Source organism: Orycteropus afer, unplaced genomic scaffold (assembly GCF_000298275.1).
Source record: "Orycteropus afer afer isolate SDZICR_OR568_19922 unplaced genomic scaffold, OryAfe1.0 scaffold00393, whole genome shotgun sequence".
In the NCBI taxonomy this organism is placed as follows: domain Eukaryota; kingdom Metazoa; phylum Chordata; class Mammalia; order Tubulidentata; family Orycteropodidae; genus Orycteropus; species Orycteropus afer.
The window spans coordinates 1,976,324-1,996,649 of NW_006921980.1; the positions used below are offsets into that span (position 1 = coordinate 1,976,324).

The 20,326-nt window shown below is 46.0% G+C and overlaps 1 protein-coding gene across 1 annotated transcript in view; it reads right to left on the reverse strand.

Moving 5' to 3' along the window:
* RASGEF1C (RasGEF domain family member 1C) overlaps positions 1-19,318 on the reverse strand; it is a 54,479-nt gene extending 35,161 nt beyond the window's left edge. Inside the window, exons 1-5 of the mRNA XM_007953420.2 lie at positions 19,142-19,318; positions 18,839-18,961; positions 17,747-17,884; positions 9,705-9,905; positions 8,662-8,736 (exon numbers count right to left, since the gene is read on the reverse strand). Coding sequence (XP_007951611.1) covers positions 8,662-8,736; positions 9,705-9,905; positions 17,747-17,884; positions 18,839-18,961; positions 19,142-19,318 — 714 coding nt within the window. The remainder of the gene's footprint in view (positions 1-8,661; positions 8,737-9,704; positions 9,906-17,746; positions 17,885-18,838; positions 18,962-19,141) is intronic.
* Between the last annotated feature and the right edge of the window lie 1,008 nt (positions 19,319-20,326).

Genomic DNA, 20,326 nt, shown 5'->3' on the forward strand with positions numbered 1-20,326 from the left:
GGGCAGTGTTTCGTTCTGCTGTGCATGGGGTCGCTATGAGTCGGAAACGACTCGACGGCACTTAACAACAACAAGAACAACACACCCTATTGATAGCAATTGCAATAATTGGCTCTGCAACCCTACCCTTAATCAATGGGATTCTTCCATCACCATTAATCCCCCTCCCCCCCCCCTTTCTGCTCCTGGTAGCCACTAAGAGTAGCTTTTGAGGCTGCTTATGTACAACAAAAAACCTCATAGGATTTGATTTCTTGGTTTGGAGGTTTAGGGTCACGGTTTCATGGGATATCGCAGTTAATTGGCTTAATAATGTGTTTAGTTCTTCAGTTCTACCTCCTAGTTTGATGCATAGTTCCTGAGGTCTTAAAAGCTTGCAAGCAGCCATCCAGGCACAACAATTGGTCCCCATTTGCCTGGAGCAACAGAGGGAGAAAGAGAGTCAGGAATAGGTGGAAGATATGAAATGTGTGGTTACTTGCTTCCATGAACACCTGCCTCCTTTTCCACAAGACCAGAAGTACTGGAGGTGCCTGGCTACAATTACTGAACATTTTGATCAAAGATTTTATAGGAGACTCCTGATCAAAAGGGGGGATGTGCAGAACAGAATTTAAAATACTCATGGATTCCAGACTTTCTGGAGTCATGGAGGTTGGATGAACCCCTGAAACTATTGCCCTGAGATAATCTTTAAACCTTAAATCAAACATATCCTCTGAAGTTTTCTTAAAACCAAACAACTGTTCACCTTAACTAATAAAGAATATCTTCCTTGAGCTTGTGCTTTTTCAACATCTATCTCTATAAGATCAAACTGACAACAGCAACTTGAAAATCAGATAAGAAATTTAGGGGGAAGTAAATTCATGCTAATGAGAAAGAACAACTCAGAAAACAAAGATGCTAATGGTTGCACAACTCAAAGAATATAATCAAAATCACTGAATTATATATGCAGAAACTGTCAAATTGGTATAGGTTTTGCTGTGTATAGTCACAACAACAAAATAATAATAATTAAAAAATCTCTCAAAGAAAATATCAGCTCAAATAGTGTTATTGGCAAATTCTACCAAATGTTCCAGAAACAGGTAATTCCAATCTTTTACACTTATCTTCAGAGAACAGAGAAAGAGGAAAAAAAAGACTAGAACGAGAACAGTGTGAGAAAGGAAAGCAACAGGTCAATTTCAGTCATAATCATGGATGCAAAAATTCTAAACAAAGTATGAGCACACTGAATTAGAGGCTGTGAAAAAGATAAATTATTGTGACAAAGTTTGTTTATCTCAGAAATGCATTTAAATATTAAAAATACTAAAGTACTAATATAAATAATCACTTAACAGTTTAAATGAGAAAACAAAACAAAAAAACCAAACTCATATGGTTAATAAGTCCAGGAAAAGCATTAAATAAAATTCAACATCCATTCAGGATAAGAATTCTAAGCAAACTAAGAATAGGGTACTTTCTTAAGCTGATAGAGGGTATTTAAAAATCAAAACAAAACGAAACAACAATCCTACAGAAAACACCTTACTCCATTGTTACATGTTAAAAATATTCCCTTCAAAATCAGGAGAAAAGAAGGAGGCCAATTATAATTACTTATTTGGACATTGTATCAGACTTGTTAGCTAATAAGCAAGAAAAAGAAACTGTGTTAGTCATATTAGCCTAGGTTATTCTGCAATAATAAGTAAATTCAATGTTTCAATCTTAAAAAACAAGGTCTATCAGTCATGTCCATTTTATATAAGTGAAGGCTTCTGCTCTACGACTACCATACAAATGAGAAGGATAAGAATTGGAAACAAAAATGTCAATCTGTATTCTTAAGATATGTTATTGTTGTTGTTATGTGTCATCGAGTTGGACTGGACTCATAGCGACCCCTCCTTGGGTTTCTGAGGCAGTGTCACTACGGAAGTAGATTGCCCAATCTGCCTTCAGAGGAATGGCTGGTGGGTTTGAACCGCCAGCGTTCTGATTAGCAGTCAAGTGCCTTAGGCCCTATGCTACCAGAGCTCCCTCTTAAGATATAATGACCTACATAAAAACCCAAGAGAATACAGAGAAATTATTAGAATTAATAACAGTTTACAATCTAGCCAGATACAAAATTGATATATAAAAATAAATGACAGTCTTCAAACTAGTAACAAGTAGTTAGGAAATGAAGAAGATACCACATATAATAGCAAAACCATGTGTAAGATGACGAGGGAAAAAAATCTAAGAAAAATCAGTATGACTTTTATGGAGAAAAATATAAAATTTTATCAAAAGATACTACAGAGAAGACCTATATAAAGGGAGAGACATACCATGTTTATGGACTGGAAGAAACAATATCATGAAGATTTAAATTATTTCCAAATTGATCTATAGTTTAATTTAACAAAGTACTAATAGGGCTTTTCCTAGCATTTGACAAGTGATTCTAAAATTTAATGGGGGTGGTGGTGGTGGGGGAAGGCACAAGAATAGCTAAATCATGCTGAAAGAAGAACCTGGGGGATTTTCTTTACCAGATGTCAAGATTCATCAGAAAACTATAATAAGACAATGTGTACTGACATAAGGAGTGGCTCAAACAGTTAAGCACTTGACTACTGTTTTGGTTCTCTAGGGCCACTCTAACAGAAACTACCACAAATCTATGGCTTTAACAAACAAGGATTTATTCTCTTAGAGTTTAGGAGGTTAAAAGTTTGAGTTCAACATGCCAGCTCTGGGGTGAAAAGCCCCTTGACCTTGGGTTTCAGCTCTGCCTGTTGCTTCTAGCCCACTGGAGCTGGAGGCATCTCTTAACTCAGGCAGCTGTTGGCTGCTGAGGCTGACAAACCCAAGGTCAACAAGTAAAATGGCACAGTCCCAAGATTATCAAGCAACACAGCAGGCCACTAATTCAAGTCCAGAAACTGTTCCAAGATCAGCAGGCAACATGTAAGACGGCTGAATGAAGGCTCAGCTGCATGCAGGGTCTAAGCATGCCAACAAGTTCAGAGACCTTTCTCAAGCTTCTTATATACTGGAAGCAGACCACATCCCTAAGGCAGCTACTCAGCGGTTCACAGCAGATTCCACCATGGAGTTGATTATCTGTCTCATCATGGGAAATCAATACATCCAGCTGCCCAGCTACTTAAAATCAGGCCCAGCCAAGTTGACACATAACCTTAACTACCACAACTAGTAACTCAAAGATCAGTGGTTCAAATCTACCCAGAGGTGCCTGGTAATCTACTTCTGAAAGGTTACAAAATAAAAAACACACTGCCATCGAGTTGATTCCAACTCATAGCAACCCAGTAGGACAGAGTAGAACTTCCCCATAGGTTTCCAAAGCTGAAAATCTTTATGGAAACAGACTGCCTCACCTTTTTCCTATGGAGTCTGTTCAAACCACCAACCATTTGGTTAGCAGCCCAATGCTTTAACCACAGCACTACCAGAGTTATTCTGAAAGGTCACAGCCACTGAAAACCCTATGCAGCACAGTTCTACTCTGGAACACATGGGGTCACTATGAATCAAGTTGTTTTATATTGACACAAAGAAAAAATGACCAATGGAACAGAATAGAGTCCAAGAAGAGATCCACACATATGGAAACCTGGCAAATGACAGAGTGACACACTGCCAAGATAGGCCAATGGATAAAGGAATACATAAATAAATGGTTCTTTTTTGTATGTAAAAAAGTGAAAATGAATTCCCATCTCAAGCCATATAAATACAAAATGAATCCCAGATCAAAGACTTAAACATGAAAAGTAAAACCTAAAAACTTGTAGAGGAAAAACAGGAGATTATCTTTATGATCTGGGTGGGGAGTAGGTAAGGATTTCTTAAACTCCAAGAAAATGATCACAGAAAAGTTTCATAAATTTGACTAGGTTAAAAACGAAAACATTGGTTCATGAAAATATATCATAGAAAATGAAAAGTAAAGCAATCAGCTGAGAGAAGAAAATTTGCAGTACATGTAACTAATAAAGGATTATTAGAATATATATTTAAAAACTTCTACAAATTATTAAGGGAAAGATAAACCACAACACAAAAGTGGGCAAAAATCAGGCCCAGTATTTCACAGAAGAACAGGAATAACTGTGTGTGTGAAATGATGCTCAACCTAACAGTTTAACAAAAACGTAAAAGTCTGACCATTGTGTAAACATGGATGTGGAGTAGGAATAACTCTCATACATTCGTGCTGGGCATGTACATGGCTACAACCTCACGTGGCATAAAGTGGACCATATCCCTATCCTGTGATTCAGTAATTCCCCTCTGGATACCCCAGAGCAGCAGTTCTCAGTGTCATCACTGGGCTACTGGGGGTCCCTGGAGCCCTTCTGGGGGACTTACAAGGGTAAAATTATTTTCATAGTGGTAAGATGTTATTTGCCTTTTCACTATGTTGACATTTGTGCTGATGGTGTCAATGTAATAGTAGGTAAAATTGCTGGTACTTTAGCATAAACCAAGCAGAGGTACCAAACAATACTAGTAGTCACTGTATTCTTCTTTGTAACACATTCACCATATATACAAAAATGTATGTATTCATGTATATATGTATGTATGTATGTATATATGTATATATCACTGTAACTTAAGAATGTCCCTGATGAGGCAATTAAACTTTTTAAATTTTATTAAATTTTGACCCTTGAGTATACTTCTTTTTAATATTCTCTGTCAAGATACACATAACGCACTCCCATGTATCCAAGTTGTCGTGAGAAAAAGTGCTTGTGTGATTGAGATGTGAGTCCAACTAAAACCAAAAACCAAACTCACTGCTGTTGAGTTGACTCATAGCAACCTCTCCTTGGATTTCTGAGGTGGTATCACTACAGAAGAAGATTGCCCAATCTTTCTTCTGAGGAGTGGCTGGTGAGTTTGAACCACCAGCCTTCTAGTTAGCAGTCAAATGCCTTAGGCACTATGCCACTAGAGCTCCTTGTGAGCCCAACTAGCCACTTTTTTTTTTTTCATGAAACATTATTGAAAGATGCGCTGACAGACAAACTATGGTCATTCAGCCTTCTGTATTTGGCAGATATTTTCTTGAAAATGAAAGAAATGTGCTTGTCACTTCTAGGAAAACAATTGACAGTATTTGTTGCCAATGATAAAAATCCAATGCTGCAAGAGAAAATTGGGAATTTGTAAAACATGTATCCACTTCTATGAGCTTGACAGCTTCCCAATACTTAAAGACTTCGTAAAAAGCAAGATCAGTTGTGATATTAATGTGATGATAACATATGGTATAATGAAATGTGTCAACATTTGGTACATCTGAAGAACTCAGTGAAGCCATATTTTCCAAATGATCAAAATGTGAAGTTACAAAATCATGCATGGGCAAAAAAGCTCTTCAAAATGCAAGACTAACCAATATAAAAGAAATACTTATATTTAATGTAATAGAGAAAGCTCATAGATAGCTATTTAGATTCCACATTGCAATTAACCTTTAAAAATACCACCACTAGCTGAGTTTTAGTATAATATCAAAGAAGAATATTCACAATGATCTGAAACAACTGTAAAATACTTTCCCTTTTTCCAACTATATATCTGCTGAGTTGGGTTTTCTTCAACAGATACAATGTACACTAAGAGATTGAATGTAGAAGCAGATATGAAAATCCAGCTGTCTTTTATTAAGTCAGACATTAGAGATTTGTAAAAATACTGCAAAAGAATATCACCCATAAGCAATCAGCCCTAGGACATGATAGCCTCAAGACCAGAAGAACTAGATGGTGCCTGGCTACCACTTGGGAAGGGATCAAAACTGGAGATCCTGGATAAAGTGGGAGGAAAAATGTGGAACAAAATCTAAAAACACAATAATGACCAAAATTACTGGTCAGATGGAGTCTGATGGGACCCCCAATACTATGGCCCTGGGATACATTTCAGGCCTGGAATAAAACTCACTCCCAGGGAGAGGCTGGCTCTCAGCCCAATAGTAAATAAGACGTACACACAGACCATTCAACCCAGGGTGACATACCCACATACTCTATGGAGATGCATCCCTTGGAGCATCAGACCATGGGGCATCAGAGGGGCAACAGTCACGTGGAGGAAATGCAGGACACACTGAAGTGCAGAACTATGAGGGGCATGGGTGGTGGTGGTGGTGGTGGTGGTGGTGTTACTGGAAAAGGAGGGGAGGAGAGTGGATTAGGGTTAGGAATGGTAATTGGGGAGTGAAACCAAATATACACAAAATGTTGAATGTAAAACAAACTCTGCTCTGTAAATTTGTACCTCAAGCACTATACAAAAAAATATATCACTCTTTTTGTAATTGTTATTTGGAAAAACATAGTTATTTTCCACATGTTATTTATGCTAACATATAATGCAATGTTATTATTTTTGGATAAATAACTACTTAAAAATGATGTCTTACTTTCTAACACAATCAATATTGATTGATATGACTCATATAAATAAAAGTGCTTTGGTGTTTTCAAGAATTTTTAAGAATGTAAAGGAGTCCTGAGACCAAAACACTTGAGAACTAATGCCGTAGAGAAACATGCATCCATGTACACCAGAAAACAGCTATAAGAATGTTCACAGCAGCAATATTTACAATTCCAAAAAGCTGAGAACAACTCATAGCATCTACTGTTGAGTGGATAAACATTATGTGCAATCTTGATACATTTCATAATATAAAAAGTAACACTTGAGCATGGCAAAGTTCTCCAAAACCTCTTCGTAGAAGTATCTTTCCCATCCCTGACCCTCAGCCCGGGACTGTCCTCCCCAGAGTAACCGGCATTCCTAGAGATGGTTTATGCATCTGTTCTTTTTTTGTTGTTGTTACACAAATGGACACGTACTCTTGTCACCGTTTACTTTTTTTCCCTCAATAATATTTTTTGGTTATTGTTTCATACTTACTCTTTTTGATAGTTGCATAGCATTCCATTTATGGATGTTTTATAATTTTTTAATACAGTTCTCATAATAGATGATAAAGTAGTTTTGCTCCCAGTCTTTGACAATAATAAACATTGTGTATCCAGAATATCTTTGTACACATATCTTTGTGTTCCTAGGTGTGTGTATCTGTAGGTAGGATAAATAATTAGGTGTGGAAAGTTAGGGTCAAAGTGTCTATGTCATTGCCACGCTGCCTGGCAAAGTGTGCCCATTTCACAATTCCTCCCAATAGTGTATGAGAATGTCTGTTTCCTTACACACTGATTCTCACAGTGTGTTTTCCAACTATTTCATCTTTGCATATCTGAGAGATGAAGATGCTATCCAATTTAATAAGCACCACTTTTACTTAGTTTGGAGAGCTCTGGTGGCACAGTGCCTAAAGCATTTGACTGCTAAGCAGAAGGCTAGCGTTCAAACCCACCAGCCACTACTCAGAAGGAAGATTGGGCAATCTACTTCTGCAGTGATTGTTGTTGTTGTTGTTGTTACGTGCCGTCGAGTCGGCCCCGACTCATAGCGACCCCTCCTTGGGTTTCCGAGGCAGTATCACTACGGAAGTAGGATTGCCCAACCTTCCTTCCGAGGAGTGGCCGGTGGGTTTGAACCGCCAGCCTTCTGGTTAGCAGTCAAGTGCTTTAGCCACGCAGTGATAGGGCCTCAGAAATCCAAGGAGGGATTGCTATGAGTCCGATGCAACTGGAGGGCAGTGAGGTTTTTAAATTTAATTTTAGGCGTGAGGGCTGTTGTTAGGCGCTGCAGAGTTGGTTCTGACTCATAGCGATCCTTGTGCAACGGAACTCGACATTGCCCGGTCCATCCTCTCATCTTTGCTGTTTGAGCTCATTGTTGCAGCCACTATGTCAATCCACCTGGTTGAGGAGCTTCTTCCTTCTTCGTTGACCCTCTACGTGAGGCGTGAGGGAGGGCAGGAAGATAACAAATTTTCAGTTCTGGTTTGGTGTTAACTGGCTTTTTAAGAGAGCAAAGTCTTTAAATCCGGGTGTCTGCGACAGCGTCTTAAGGGGGTCCCATAGGTATCGCTCCACTATATTTCAGGGGAAAAGGGCGCCGTTACCGTTCTCGGGCGGTGCTTCCTCAGCCTGAGGTTCCCCGAGTGGCCGCTGGAGGGCACCGAGGCCCGCCGAAACGCACCGGGAGGAGACTAGGGGTCCCCCGCGCTCGGGCGAGCACCCCAGGACCACATCCTGGTCCGAGGCTCTCGAAGCTGACGGCCGAGTGCCCCTCTTGCCCTCACTGGGTCAATCACTGTGCTAGGCACTTCCCGCCTGCCCAGGCTACGCCGGGACTCAGGGCTGTTGGGGTCTGATGTGTTAGGGACCTCTGAGAGCCTGAGGGAAGTTGGCAGGGTCCCTCCTTGCCCCATCCACCCACTCTAACTAAAAAAACCCGAACTCCCTGCCATTGAGTAGATTGTGACTCATAGCGACCCTCCCCTGGGTTTCCAAGGCGGTAAATCTTTATGGAAGTAGATTGCCCCTTCTTCCTTCCCCAGAGAGGCTGATGGATTCAAACCCCCAGCCTTCTAGTGTAGCAGTCATATGCCTTAGGGACTATGCCATCAGAGCTCCAAAACTCACCTAGCTGATGCTCTCTGGATCCTCCCAGAGGGATCAGTAGGTGGGAGTCACTGCTGGGACAGCCTACCTGTGTGCTGGCCAGAGGATCCTTGTTCACAAAAGCCTGGACAAACTCCTCAGGCCCTATGTGTCGCAGCCGTTCCTGCAGGGGGATGGAGAAGAGGATGGTGTGCTGGGTGGGGCTTTGCATGGTGTGTCTGCTCGGCTCCCTGGGTGCCCCAACCCTCTCCATGGGGCCTGTGGCCATCTACCCTTCATTCTGGATCACCACAAAGCTCCCTTCCTTGAAGGGGGCAACATTTCTCCTGTCCTTCCCAGCCTTTGAGTCTGGCCACAGTACTTGGGACCTGGAGAATGAACGCATGGGGAGTGCTTGCTGAGTGTGGAACCCAGGGACTGCTTCTTCCAAGGAGGCCTGGGGTCTGGAATCAGAATTGAATCCTGGCTCTGCTCTCACGGCTGTGAGAACTCAGGTAAATCACTTAATCTCTCTGGGCCTTGGTTTCCTCATCTATGAAAAACGAATAATAATGGCATCTACCTGGCAGGGTGGTGGGAGGATGAAATGAGACAGTACATATAAGCATTGAGAAATACCCGGAAAGCAGTAAGGGTGCCATAAATGGTGAAGGTTTAACAGGAATGAAGCCTATTCCCCAGCTTCCCTTCTGCCCTCTATATCTACAACGAGCTCAATGTGTTGGGGTGAGGCCAGGGATCCTCCTCATAAGCAGGAAGGGCTTGTCAGGGCAGCTCTGAAATCTGGGGCAGGTATAGTGTGTCTAGGTGAGGTCCAGATGGGGAAACTGAGTGCCAGGTGGGGAAAGCACTTATCCTTGGGATCACACAGTAGGCGGTGTCAGAGCCAGGGTGTGAATCCATCCCTCAGACCCAGGCCTGGGCTCTCCTGCCTGCCTGCTCCTTGGCCCAAGACTAGGCAGACACTGCTCCAGAGTCCAGAGACCTCTGGATATGCCCTGCTCTGAGGCACCCAGGCCCTGGGTTATGCTGAGATGAGGGCTCTGGGCCAGGTGAGGGGGCTAGGAGTGTAGTGACTCCCCCAGTGGTTCTGGCACTGGATCTGGATGGAGGGCAGCCGGGCCTGCTCACCAGCTCCACGTGGGTCAGTTGCTGGGCCAGCATGTAGGGGTCACTGCAGATGCCAAGGAGCTCTCGGTGGATGGAAGCCGGTGGCTTTGTCCTGTAGGAGATGGGCTTGTCGGTGCCCACCAGGCCTTCTGGGCCCTGGCCCAGAGATGCCAGCTTCTGGTGCAGGTCCTGCAGGAGCTGGTGCATCCTCTTTCGGTAGGCCTGGGGGGGAGGTAGGGGTGGAAGAAGGGTGCTCAGGACTTAACACCTGTCTCTGTGTCTCCAGGGTCAGTAGGATGGACTCTTAAGGTCTCTGGAGAAAATGCCAGGTGCCAGCAGGTATGTCAGAGCCTGCCCCACCCCAAATAGGACCTGATACCAGGCAGTTTAGGGTTAAGGCCAGTTGGAGAGAAGGCCACAGGGTTACAGTGAGAGCTGAGAAGAGTAAACATCACTAGTCCCACTGTCTGACTTGTCAGGGAAGAGGGCAATACAAGGGGTTGGAGAGAAGAGGGAGACAAGGAAGACAGGGAGAGAAGGAGACAGGGAAGGGGCTATCCTTAGGACAACTGACCTTTACTCAGCTCAGAGCCTTTCCACCTCCAGCCTCATCACCTTGTCCTCTGCCCCACATTGCCCTGTGTGATTTCTTTAGAGCCCTGACCACTGTAGGAGACAACCTGGTGTGCTCCCGTGTTTATACCTCCATGGAAGGAAAGCTCCACAGGAACAGTGAAGTTTGTGCTATTCCCCTCTGTTCTCAGAGTGCAGCCAGCTCTTGCACAGGGTGGGTGCTTGTGACCACCCACTGTACCAACCACTCACACTACCACTCAGCTTGGACACCGGATTCCTGCTTTGGGTCATGTTTTGGGCTGGACACACAGGGATAAAAAGCCACAGCCCTACCCTTGAGGGGTACCCATGCTTCCCCTCCCATAGAGTTGATTATCACCTCCATCCCAGGGATGGCTATATTAAGGAATCTGTCAATCAAATCAGCTGGGCTTATTAGGTAAGACGTCCACATGTCCCCAAGGGTTTTTGGTCAATAACCATATAGCAAGCCCCTGAATAAAGAAGCTCAAAGAAGAATTAATGCATTTGAATTATGGTGTTGTTGAAGAATATTGAATACACCGTGGACTGCCAGAAGAATGCACAAATCTATCTTGGAAGAAGTACAGCCAGAATATTCCTTAGAAGTAAGAGTGGTGAGACTCCATCTCACATACTCTGTACATATTGTCAGGAGGGACCAGTCACTGGAGAAAGACATCATGCTTGGTAAAGTGGAGGGTCAGCGAAAAAGAGGAAGACCCTCACTGAGATGGACTGACAGTAGCTGCAACAATGGGCTCAAAGACAGCAATGATGGTGAGGATGGGGCAAGACCAGGCAGTGTTTTGTTCTGTTGTACTGGGGTTGCTATGAGTTAGAACCCACTTGATGGCACCTAACAACAACAGACCTCTGAGCTCACCAGCCTATGGCAAATAGCCCCACCAGAGTGGGGCTCAATCCTACTTGAGCCCAGGAGCCAGCCTGGTGCAGGCAGAGGTAGGAGGAATGATGGCTCAGAAAATGATCTAGCAATGATGAGGAGTCAGGTGGACAGGCCCCCCAGAGGGCTCAGGAAATAATGGGATGTGACTAGTCAGTGTTGTTATGTAATTTAGATAGCAAGAGTGTTCCCCTTTATGCTATTTTGAACTGCACAAACCCAGCAAGTGGCATCTTGTGGGGACAGGTGGGGCGTCTGGTCTGCTGGGCAGTGTGTGGCTCTGGGCCTCGAGTCTCTGATAGTCCTTGGAGTCTCTGACAGGGCTCAAGGGAGGACTGTCCTGGCCTCCTAAGTGGTCGCCCTGCATCCGTGTTGGCCTCTCCATCCACTCTGCAGCCAGAGCATTTGTTCAAATGCAGATCTGATCACACATCTCCCTTTGAAATGCCCGCTTTCATGGCATAGCAAACAGCTATGAGGACAGTTCTGGCCATACTCGGTGACTTCCACCTGCTCCTTGCTCCTCTCTCTGTGCTCCACATACAGATCACCCCATGTCCCTGCAGGGCCTGTGTACCTTCTCTATTTGGTAAGCTTTCCTTATACTCTGGCTTGAAACTTGATCACTGCCCAGGGCCCGTGGGCTTCCCTTGTCATGTTTCTAGAGTTAGGTGAGTCTCCTCTTGCTAGACTGAAAGCCCCATGAAGACAGCACCAGGGCACTCTTTGCCTGTTACTCATCTCTTGCATGGAGGGCCAGGCCTGTCTTGCAGGAGCCCTCCACACACCTCTGCTGAGTGACTGGAGGGATGTGGCCTTCCTAGCCTCTCTCAGTCTGGCATTCTCCCTACTGGGACATCATCAACAATGCAGTGTCTGTGCCCATCATTTGATAGAACCACATGGTTACCCTATTATTTAAATGCAGATAAATTTTGCAGGACTTCTTTCTATTGAGGTGGCACAAATGATTAACATGCTTGGCTAACCAAAGGCTGGAAGTTTGAGTCTACTCAGAGATGCCTTGAAAGAAAGGCCTGATGATCTAGTTCTGAAAAATTAGCCATTGAAACCCCTATGGAGCACAGCTCCACACTGACACACATGGGGTTGCCATGAGTTGGGGTCGACTTGACAGCAACTGGTTATTGGGTTTCTAATGAACCAATATTCACTCTAAATAATTATCATTTCCTGTTTGTTAATTCATATAGACCTTTTCCCATGATCTTAACTTTAAGTCGGCCTATTGGTTCTTTCCTAAATCTACTGCTCTCCTCTGAATGAGGGGTGATATTTGTTCTTCTCCTATCTTCAGCCTCCTCTCATTCTCACTAATTCCTGTTACGAATAGAGGCTGGGAGATTGCCTGGGAAAACTCTGAACCAACAAGGTGACAGGGTGTTCCCTTGTCATTCTTGTGAGCCCACATTGACAGAGCCTAGTGTGTGCCCTCTTTTGGCCCAACACAACTCGTGTGATGCCTGTGAGGACACTAGGTCTGGAGCTGTCTTTTCCATCTCTTTCTAGGGAGCCATCTGCCACAGGCACATAGCTGGTGAGAACATGGGAGTCATCTGTGGCTGGCTCTCTGGTGCCTCCAATTCTCTTGGACATTTCATAGAATTCTATCTCTGGCTGGGCAAGCTTTGGACCCTCTTCCCTGAAGTCTTTGAAAACTTCCTGACCTCAGCGCTGATTGTCTTCTTGGGCTCAGCCTACACTGGGTAGGTGCTCACAGGCTCTGGTGCCTCTGTACCAGGGGTAGATTAACCAGTAAGCACCGTACACACTGGCTTACAGTAAGCAAGGTATGCACAGGCTTAGGTTTACTTGCTAATCTGTAGTGCACAATTGCACATGGGTTTCACCATTTGATGTGGTAAAAAAACAGGTGAAATTGTGTACTACAGATTAGTAAGTAAGCACAAGTAAGCTCATGCATACCTTGCTTATTAGGTAATACATCCCTGCTCTGTACCCCCTCCAGGTTGTCCTCAGCTTTCTGTTACCTCTGCCCTTAGAAGGATCCTGGGAGGGTAAGAAGTGTGGTCAGTCCAATGGACAGTAGGTGTGAGTGAGTAGGAATAGCAACATCAGTCCACAGGGAGGAGCTGGCTGTTGGATTGCCTTCTCCCACAGCTGGCTTGGTGGATGTGGCCAGAGCACTGCTGTCTTTGTCTCCTTTCCCCCTACCTGGGGCTGCCACAGCTGTGACCTCTGGGCCTTCCCTGGGGTCCCCAAGCCTTCCTCAGCCTTAGCATTAGACTCCATAAGCTGTAACCATGAAGTCCAACTTATCAGGAAGCCCATCCAAGGTCAGGCTGGGTGTGACACCACTGGATCTCCTGCCCAGTGTGGGGTGGACCTAACAGTGTCTCGACACAAGGGCCAGGTGCTAGGAGGCTTCTCTGCGAACCCTTAGAGCCCATAATCTTGGACAGCACCCTCCTCAGCTCCCCTCCAGTGCTTTTTTTCCTCAGCTGCTGAAGGATGGTGGAAAGTTCTATGGCATAGTGGTTAAAGCATTTGGCTGTTATCCAAAAGATCGGTAATTTGAATCACCAGCTGATGGGTGGGAGAAAGATGAGGCAGTTCTACTCTGTCTTAAAGAGATGGAACTAACTCAATGGCAGTGGGTTTGTACTTTTTTTTTGGAGGGTAGTGGGGAGAAGAATGAGGAGATAAGGTTCTGGGAAATGGCAGATAGAGTGGGAGCAAAGAGGAGCAGCCACTTTTCACTGCCACCTGATGGGTAAGCCTGAGCAAAAGAGGCCCCTGGCCCTGAGCTGTCTCCTTTAGTCCTTCAGCTCCTCTTGTTGTCCTCACAGCCCTGTGCATCAGGGATTATTATCACCTTCCCTTTTATAGAAAGGAAATGAAAGCTCAGAGAGGTCAAGTAACTTGCCTGAAGACACAGAGCTCTGAAAACACCCAAGCTCATCTTATTGCATTGTGCATGGTACTTTCTATCATTTGATTCCATCCCTGTGTGAGAAATCTTTTAAAAGTTAATCCACCCATATATGCCAAAATATTTTCAGAACAAAAGATATAACCTGAGATTTGCTTCAAAATAATATGGGGATGACAGGGAAAGTGTGGAAGGGATAGAAGAAAAAGGTTTGGCAAAATGGTGATAATTTCGCAATTGGGTGATGGGTGCACAGGAGTTCATGTTTACTATTCTACTACTTTTGTGTATGTTTGAAATTTTCCATAATGAAAAGTTTAAAAATAATCCCATGCCTGAATTTTGGGAACCACTGGGCTCTAATCATACCTCACATTTACCAAGTGCTCACTACATGCTGGGCCATGAACTTAGAGCGTATATGACTTCAGGGACTCCTTGCCACAAAGCTGTGCAGTGTGAACAGTTACTACCTCCATTTTATTGATGAGAAAACGGAAGCTCAGAGAAGTGAAGTGTCTTGCCCACGGTCACACAGATGTGGTTCCAGTCCTGGACTTGTACTCAGATGGTCTGAGTCCTCCATGCTGTCTTCATCTGTCTGTCACTGAGTGTTCTCTCACTCCTATGTCATGCCTTGACCATGCCCAGAACTGAGGGAGGAGCAACCTGCAGTCCATTTGCCAGCAGCCAGGGTAGGAAAGCCTGCACCCAGAACATGTCCTCTTTAGAACAGGTACTTTGTGTGGAAGGGCAACTTGGGGATAATGAAGACACATGAGAACACCTCTGGCCTGAAGCTGGAAGTTGAGTGTGGCATGGCAGCCAGGGCACTCCTATTCCATTCCAGCCCCTCATAGCATGCCTAATTCGCTCACAAGGGAAGTAGAATAGGAAATGTCTTCAGTGACTCGTTTCTGCTCTGAAAATCCATGCCTGGTGGGTAAGTGCTCTCCTGAAACCCATTCATAGGCCTCAATTATATCTTTTTTCCCATCCATTGGGTGGTTAGATAGATTTCCCAGTATAGCTTGATAATAGGCCTGATAGGTTCTCAGGGGTTCTGTGAAGAAGCACTGGCTTCCTGAGGGAAACCAGACTAGGACTTACATATCATCCACCACCAATGCAGCTTCTGCCTCTGAATGTCAGAGGCATGTTAGGTAAAGGTAACTACTCATAAGCCACCCACCCACCTACCCACACACCCATCCATCAGTCACCCAGTTACCTACACATTTATCCACCCACCTACTTTCTCATCTATCCACCTTTCCCTTCCATCTACCCACTCATACAGCCACCCACTACACACTTATCCACCTCCATTCATCCATTCATCTACCCACTGACCCATCTACCTCCTACCCATCCATCTACCCACTCACCCATCCATCCATCCTTCCATCCTCCTACACAACCATTCATTTACCCACCTACCCATCTACCTCCTATCCATCCATCATCCATCCATCCATCCATCTATCCATCCATCCTCGCTCCCTCCTTCCCAACCAGTCATTCATCTAATCACCCACCCACTCATCCATCTACCCACCCACCCATCTATCCAGCATTCCTACATTTATCCCTCCCATCTTCTGTTGGTCTTTCAATATCTGCTTACTCATAAACCCACCTAATTACCCAAATATCTATTTGGAATTGACTCAATGGCAGTGGGATCCATCCATCAAAGTAGCCAACTATCAATCAGACAGAATTTTCCCACACCTCCACCCACTCTCATCCATCTAGTCAATAAGCCTTCTCTGACAGTGTTCTACGCTACATCCTAAATACAGTGTCAGGATTGGGATATGAATTGGGGATATGGAGAAGGAGAAAGAAGACCTGACCTTCATCTTATTGGGCCTCAGAATGGCTCAGCCACTTGCCTGTTGTGTAAAATGATCACATAGTGGGGTTATTTATATCTTGGGTTTCCTGTTGCCCAGCCTGCTTTGAAGTTTTCTTTTTGTCTCACATGCTGCTGGCTCTGTCATGTCCAGAACTACTTTTGAATGCATCACTAGTTATCAGCTTGCCACATTCAGTGTCCTCCCTGGGAAATGACACATACCCCCTAATGTTTTCTCCTAGATGAAGCAGCATCAGTGCAGGCACAAGGGAATTCTGAAGATGCTAATAAGCCTAGCCCTCCTAAGCAACTGGATGGATTGACACTTGGTAAATGCGAGCTATGATTAGGGCCCAATAGTTCCCAAAATTCAGGCATGGGATTATTTTTAAACTTTTCATTATGGGAAATTTCAAACATACACAGAAGTAAACATGAACTCCTGTGCACCCATCATCCAATTTCGAAATTATCACCATTTTGCCAAACTTTTTTCTTCTATCCCTTCCACACTTTCCCTGTCATCCCCATATTATTTTGAAGCAAATCCCAGGTTATATCTTTTGTTTTGAAAATATTTTGGCATATATGGGTGGAATAACTTTTAAAAGATTTCTCACACAGGGGTGGAATCAAATGATAGAAAGTACCATGCACAATGCAATAAGATGAACTTGGGTGTTTTCAGAGCTCTGTGTCTTCATGCAAGTTACGTGACCTCTCCTAAGCAACTGGATGGATTGACACAGGGCTGTGACAATGGGCTCAAGTATAGCAAGGATCATGAAGCTGGTGCAGGATCTGGCGGTGTGTCATTCTGCTATGCATGGGGTCACTATGGGTCGGAAACGACTCAGCAGAACCTAACAACAACAACCTAAGCAACTCAGGAGCCCTCCATCCCTATCCAGGCACCTTCCTTGTCCTACCATCATCCTGGGAAGATATTAGAGAGGTGGAGATATTAATGTCATCGAGGTTTGGAGACCTCAAGTGCTTCCCAAGCGTGACATGGTGGGGAGAGTAGAGCTGGGCACGGGGCTCATGGGTACCTCACTTCCTAGTACACCCTCTGCTTCCCAAGCCACTGGGGGTTTCTAAGTGCAGGGGCCAGCAGTCACTTTCACCCTGTGGTGAGGTTTTTAGTTGTAGTGGGGCCTGCTTCCCTCCTCTGGCCCCACCCTGCATGGCTCAAACCAGCTCAGGCCTTGGAGGCTGGGAGGGTCCCAGAACCTGTGCATACAGTGGGTGGCAGTCACTCCTACTATTGTTATTGAGATTCCTCCTGCACAGCCTGTTTACTGCTCCTGACTGACAGGTCCTGAGTTTTACCTCCTTGTCCAGGACTGGCATGGTGTAGGCACAGGAGGTGGGGGATGGGGGGTGGCAGGGGTGGGTGTGGGGTGGGGGGTTGTCTCTGTGCCATAAGGCTGCAGGCCATGCCAGGCCCTCCTGCTGGGTTGCAGACCATTGGGCTTGACTGGGTCACCACAGAGCCCACATGTGGGTGTTGCCTTGCCCACCATCTGATGGTAACTATGAGAGAAGGCCAGGAGAAAGGTCAGAAGAGCAGGCTTGGAACCACTTGCCTGGTTTATAACTCACCAGGAGTGTGGCCTTGGGCAGGTGCCTCGACTCCTTGATGAATCAGAAAGGAGCTGAATTTAGAGGGACTGCAGTGTGTAGATGGGAAGAGAAGGGTCCTGAAAAGGAGTCTGGGGAACAAGCTCAGGTCCCGGTGGTGAAGGTGCAGAGAGCGAACTGGCCCCCCTCTGGCCACGCACCTCGTCACAGGGAGCAATGCGGCCCACCACGTCCTTCATGTGTCCAATGGCAGCTTCCTCTTGGAAGTCTCGCGGGAAGGTCTCTGTCCACTCGGCCAACAACTGGAGTAGCTTGGGGCCAAACTTCCGCACCCGGGCCTGCAAGGCAAGCGGAGGGGTGCTTACTTGGTGAAGGGTGCTCAGGAGGTGGGGCCACATCAGCATCTCACTGTGCGTGCTGTGGTGACCCGGGACTGGGCTGACCCCGGGTGGTGGCGGTGGCTGTGGCTGAGGGGGGCAGGGAACACTGGGTTGGGGGGCGCAGTGGAGGCACTCTCCCCGTTTTCCAGACTGCTCACCCCAGGGCTTCAGGGGTGGGCCTAGGATCAGGGCTGGCCAGTCAGAGCACTGAACATCCCATCGTGCACACTGATTGGCTTATAGATGGGTATGTGACCTAAGCTAGGCCAATGACCTATTGAGAAAGCTGCTTTCTGCTTCCAATGGGGTCAGAAAGGGGTAGAAGATGAGCCTGGAGGTGTGGGTGCCAAGTTGTTACCCTGCAGGGAGAACCTGCCCCAGAATAAGCCCAGCCCAGGGGAAAACATAGCAGAGGGTCAGGAGGGAGAAAGACTAATTAGTCTTTCAGGAGCCAATCAGGTCACTTTGCCTTAGGCTAGCTGAAGTTGGACTTCTATCACTGTAACAGTAGAGCCCACTCACATAAATAGAGTCACAGCCCAGAGGGATCTGAGCAGGGACAGATGAGATGAATGGATGTGAGGTGTCAGGGAAGGCTAGGCAATCAGCAGAAGAGGGACAGGTGGAAGGGAGTGTGCTGGAAGAAAGGAGCCCAGGAGAGGCTACAGAACCACACCAGGTCTGTCTTAGTGTGGGGTTTCCACAGAGTAGTGGAAAACAGCACCACGCTTAAAGGCGCCAGGTCTATCCCTTTAACTCTGGGACTCAGACAAGTCAGAAACCCCCTCTAGTCTTGACAGGAAAATGGGAAAAATCATTGCTTGTCTGAGAGGTTGGTGCCTCGAGGTTATGGCAAGGGAGTACCGCCCAGGCTAGGTACACTTATAGCCCCTGCCCAGCCCTGCCACTCACCTTGTCTAGCACCGGCTTGTCCAGCTGCTGCTGCTCGATGCACAGGTGGCAGACCCGGGCCAGGAGCTCCCGGGGCTCAATGAAGAGGCGGGAGCTCAGCAGGAAGGTGAATATGTAGGCTTTCTAATGGGATATATGGAAAAGGCAACCTGTGCTGATGAGGGCAGCTGGACTGGACATGCCTTCCAGCCGACCCTCCTGGCCCCCCAGGCCCAAGGCCACTCCCAGCCCTGTTGTCTCCCCCATGCAGGATGGAGGGGTGCCCACCCTGCTGTCCCTCCTCCCTGCTGTTGACTAACCTACCTCAGGGTAGTAGTCAGCTGTGGGCACCAGGTGCTGGATCAGAGTGTCCAGGGAGGCTGAGGATGGAGCTCCATCCAGGAGGGGCTGCCCAGCCTGCTCGCCATCTGAGGGCTCGGTGGGGGGAGGTCCAAGGCTGCCTGGGGTGACCATATCGGAGGCACTCAATGTCCGGGGCATGCCTGCCTGCAATGGAAAGAGGCAGTTGAGGCATGTTGAGCTGAGGCCTGGTGGTCCCTGGGGCTCCTGACTGGGCAGGCCCTGCCTCCTACAGGCACTTCTGTGCTCACTAGTAATCACTTGCAGGAAGGTCTGCAAGGACCCCCACCCCACAGCACAATATCCGTTCTTCTTCTAATCCCTCAACCCTTGTCCACACCCCGCCCCCCCCCCCCAACCATCTCTCCTCTACTCTTAGTCCCAGCCATTTAAGTTGTTTTTGACAAAGCCAGGATTATTAGTATATTCCTCCTGCCCACAGAGATTGCCCACAGGATGGGCCTTGTCCAAAGTGGGATGCTCAGGCTCAATCCTAGAATTTGTGTGGCACTTGGCAACTCTCTTTCCACTGGAGTCCTTGAGCTGGTGGAATGTAAACCGAACACTATTAGAACCATCTTGTCCCCAGAAAGGGACAAGGTCAGTGGTCACATTCTCAAGTTCTGGACTCTACAGTGTTGAAGCTGGTCCCTGTGCTTCTCCATGGCAGCATTGAGACAGCCACTAGAGAACTTTGAGCTCACTGTGAAAAATTGCTTTAGACTAACAGTGAAAGGTTTGAGAAATTACCCCTTTCGTGAATAGGTTAATAGTTATTTTTTAGCTTAGTTCCAGGATCTCCTTGGTACCTGCCCCCAAATTAATGCAAGAAAACTGATCTGGCAAGCATGGGACAGATCAAGTCTGACCAAGGTGCACATTCCCAAGGAAAACAATTTTACGTCATCTATGCTGCATGGACCCATTTCAGGAGCCAGGGTTCTGTCAGCCACTTCTGTGCCAAGCTCCAGTCCTGTCCTCTAATCCATAATCATGACCCCTCCCTAGAAATCCTATGAATAATCATAACATCCCCATCTGTTGCAAGCTTAAAAAGGAGAGTAACCTGAAGCTAGACGATGAATAAGGAAGACTGAAGAAGAGTTGATGCTTTTGAGTTGTGGTGTTGGCGAAGAATGCTGAAAGTAC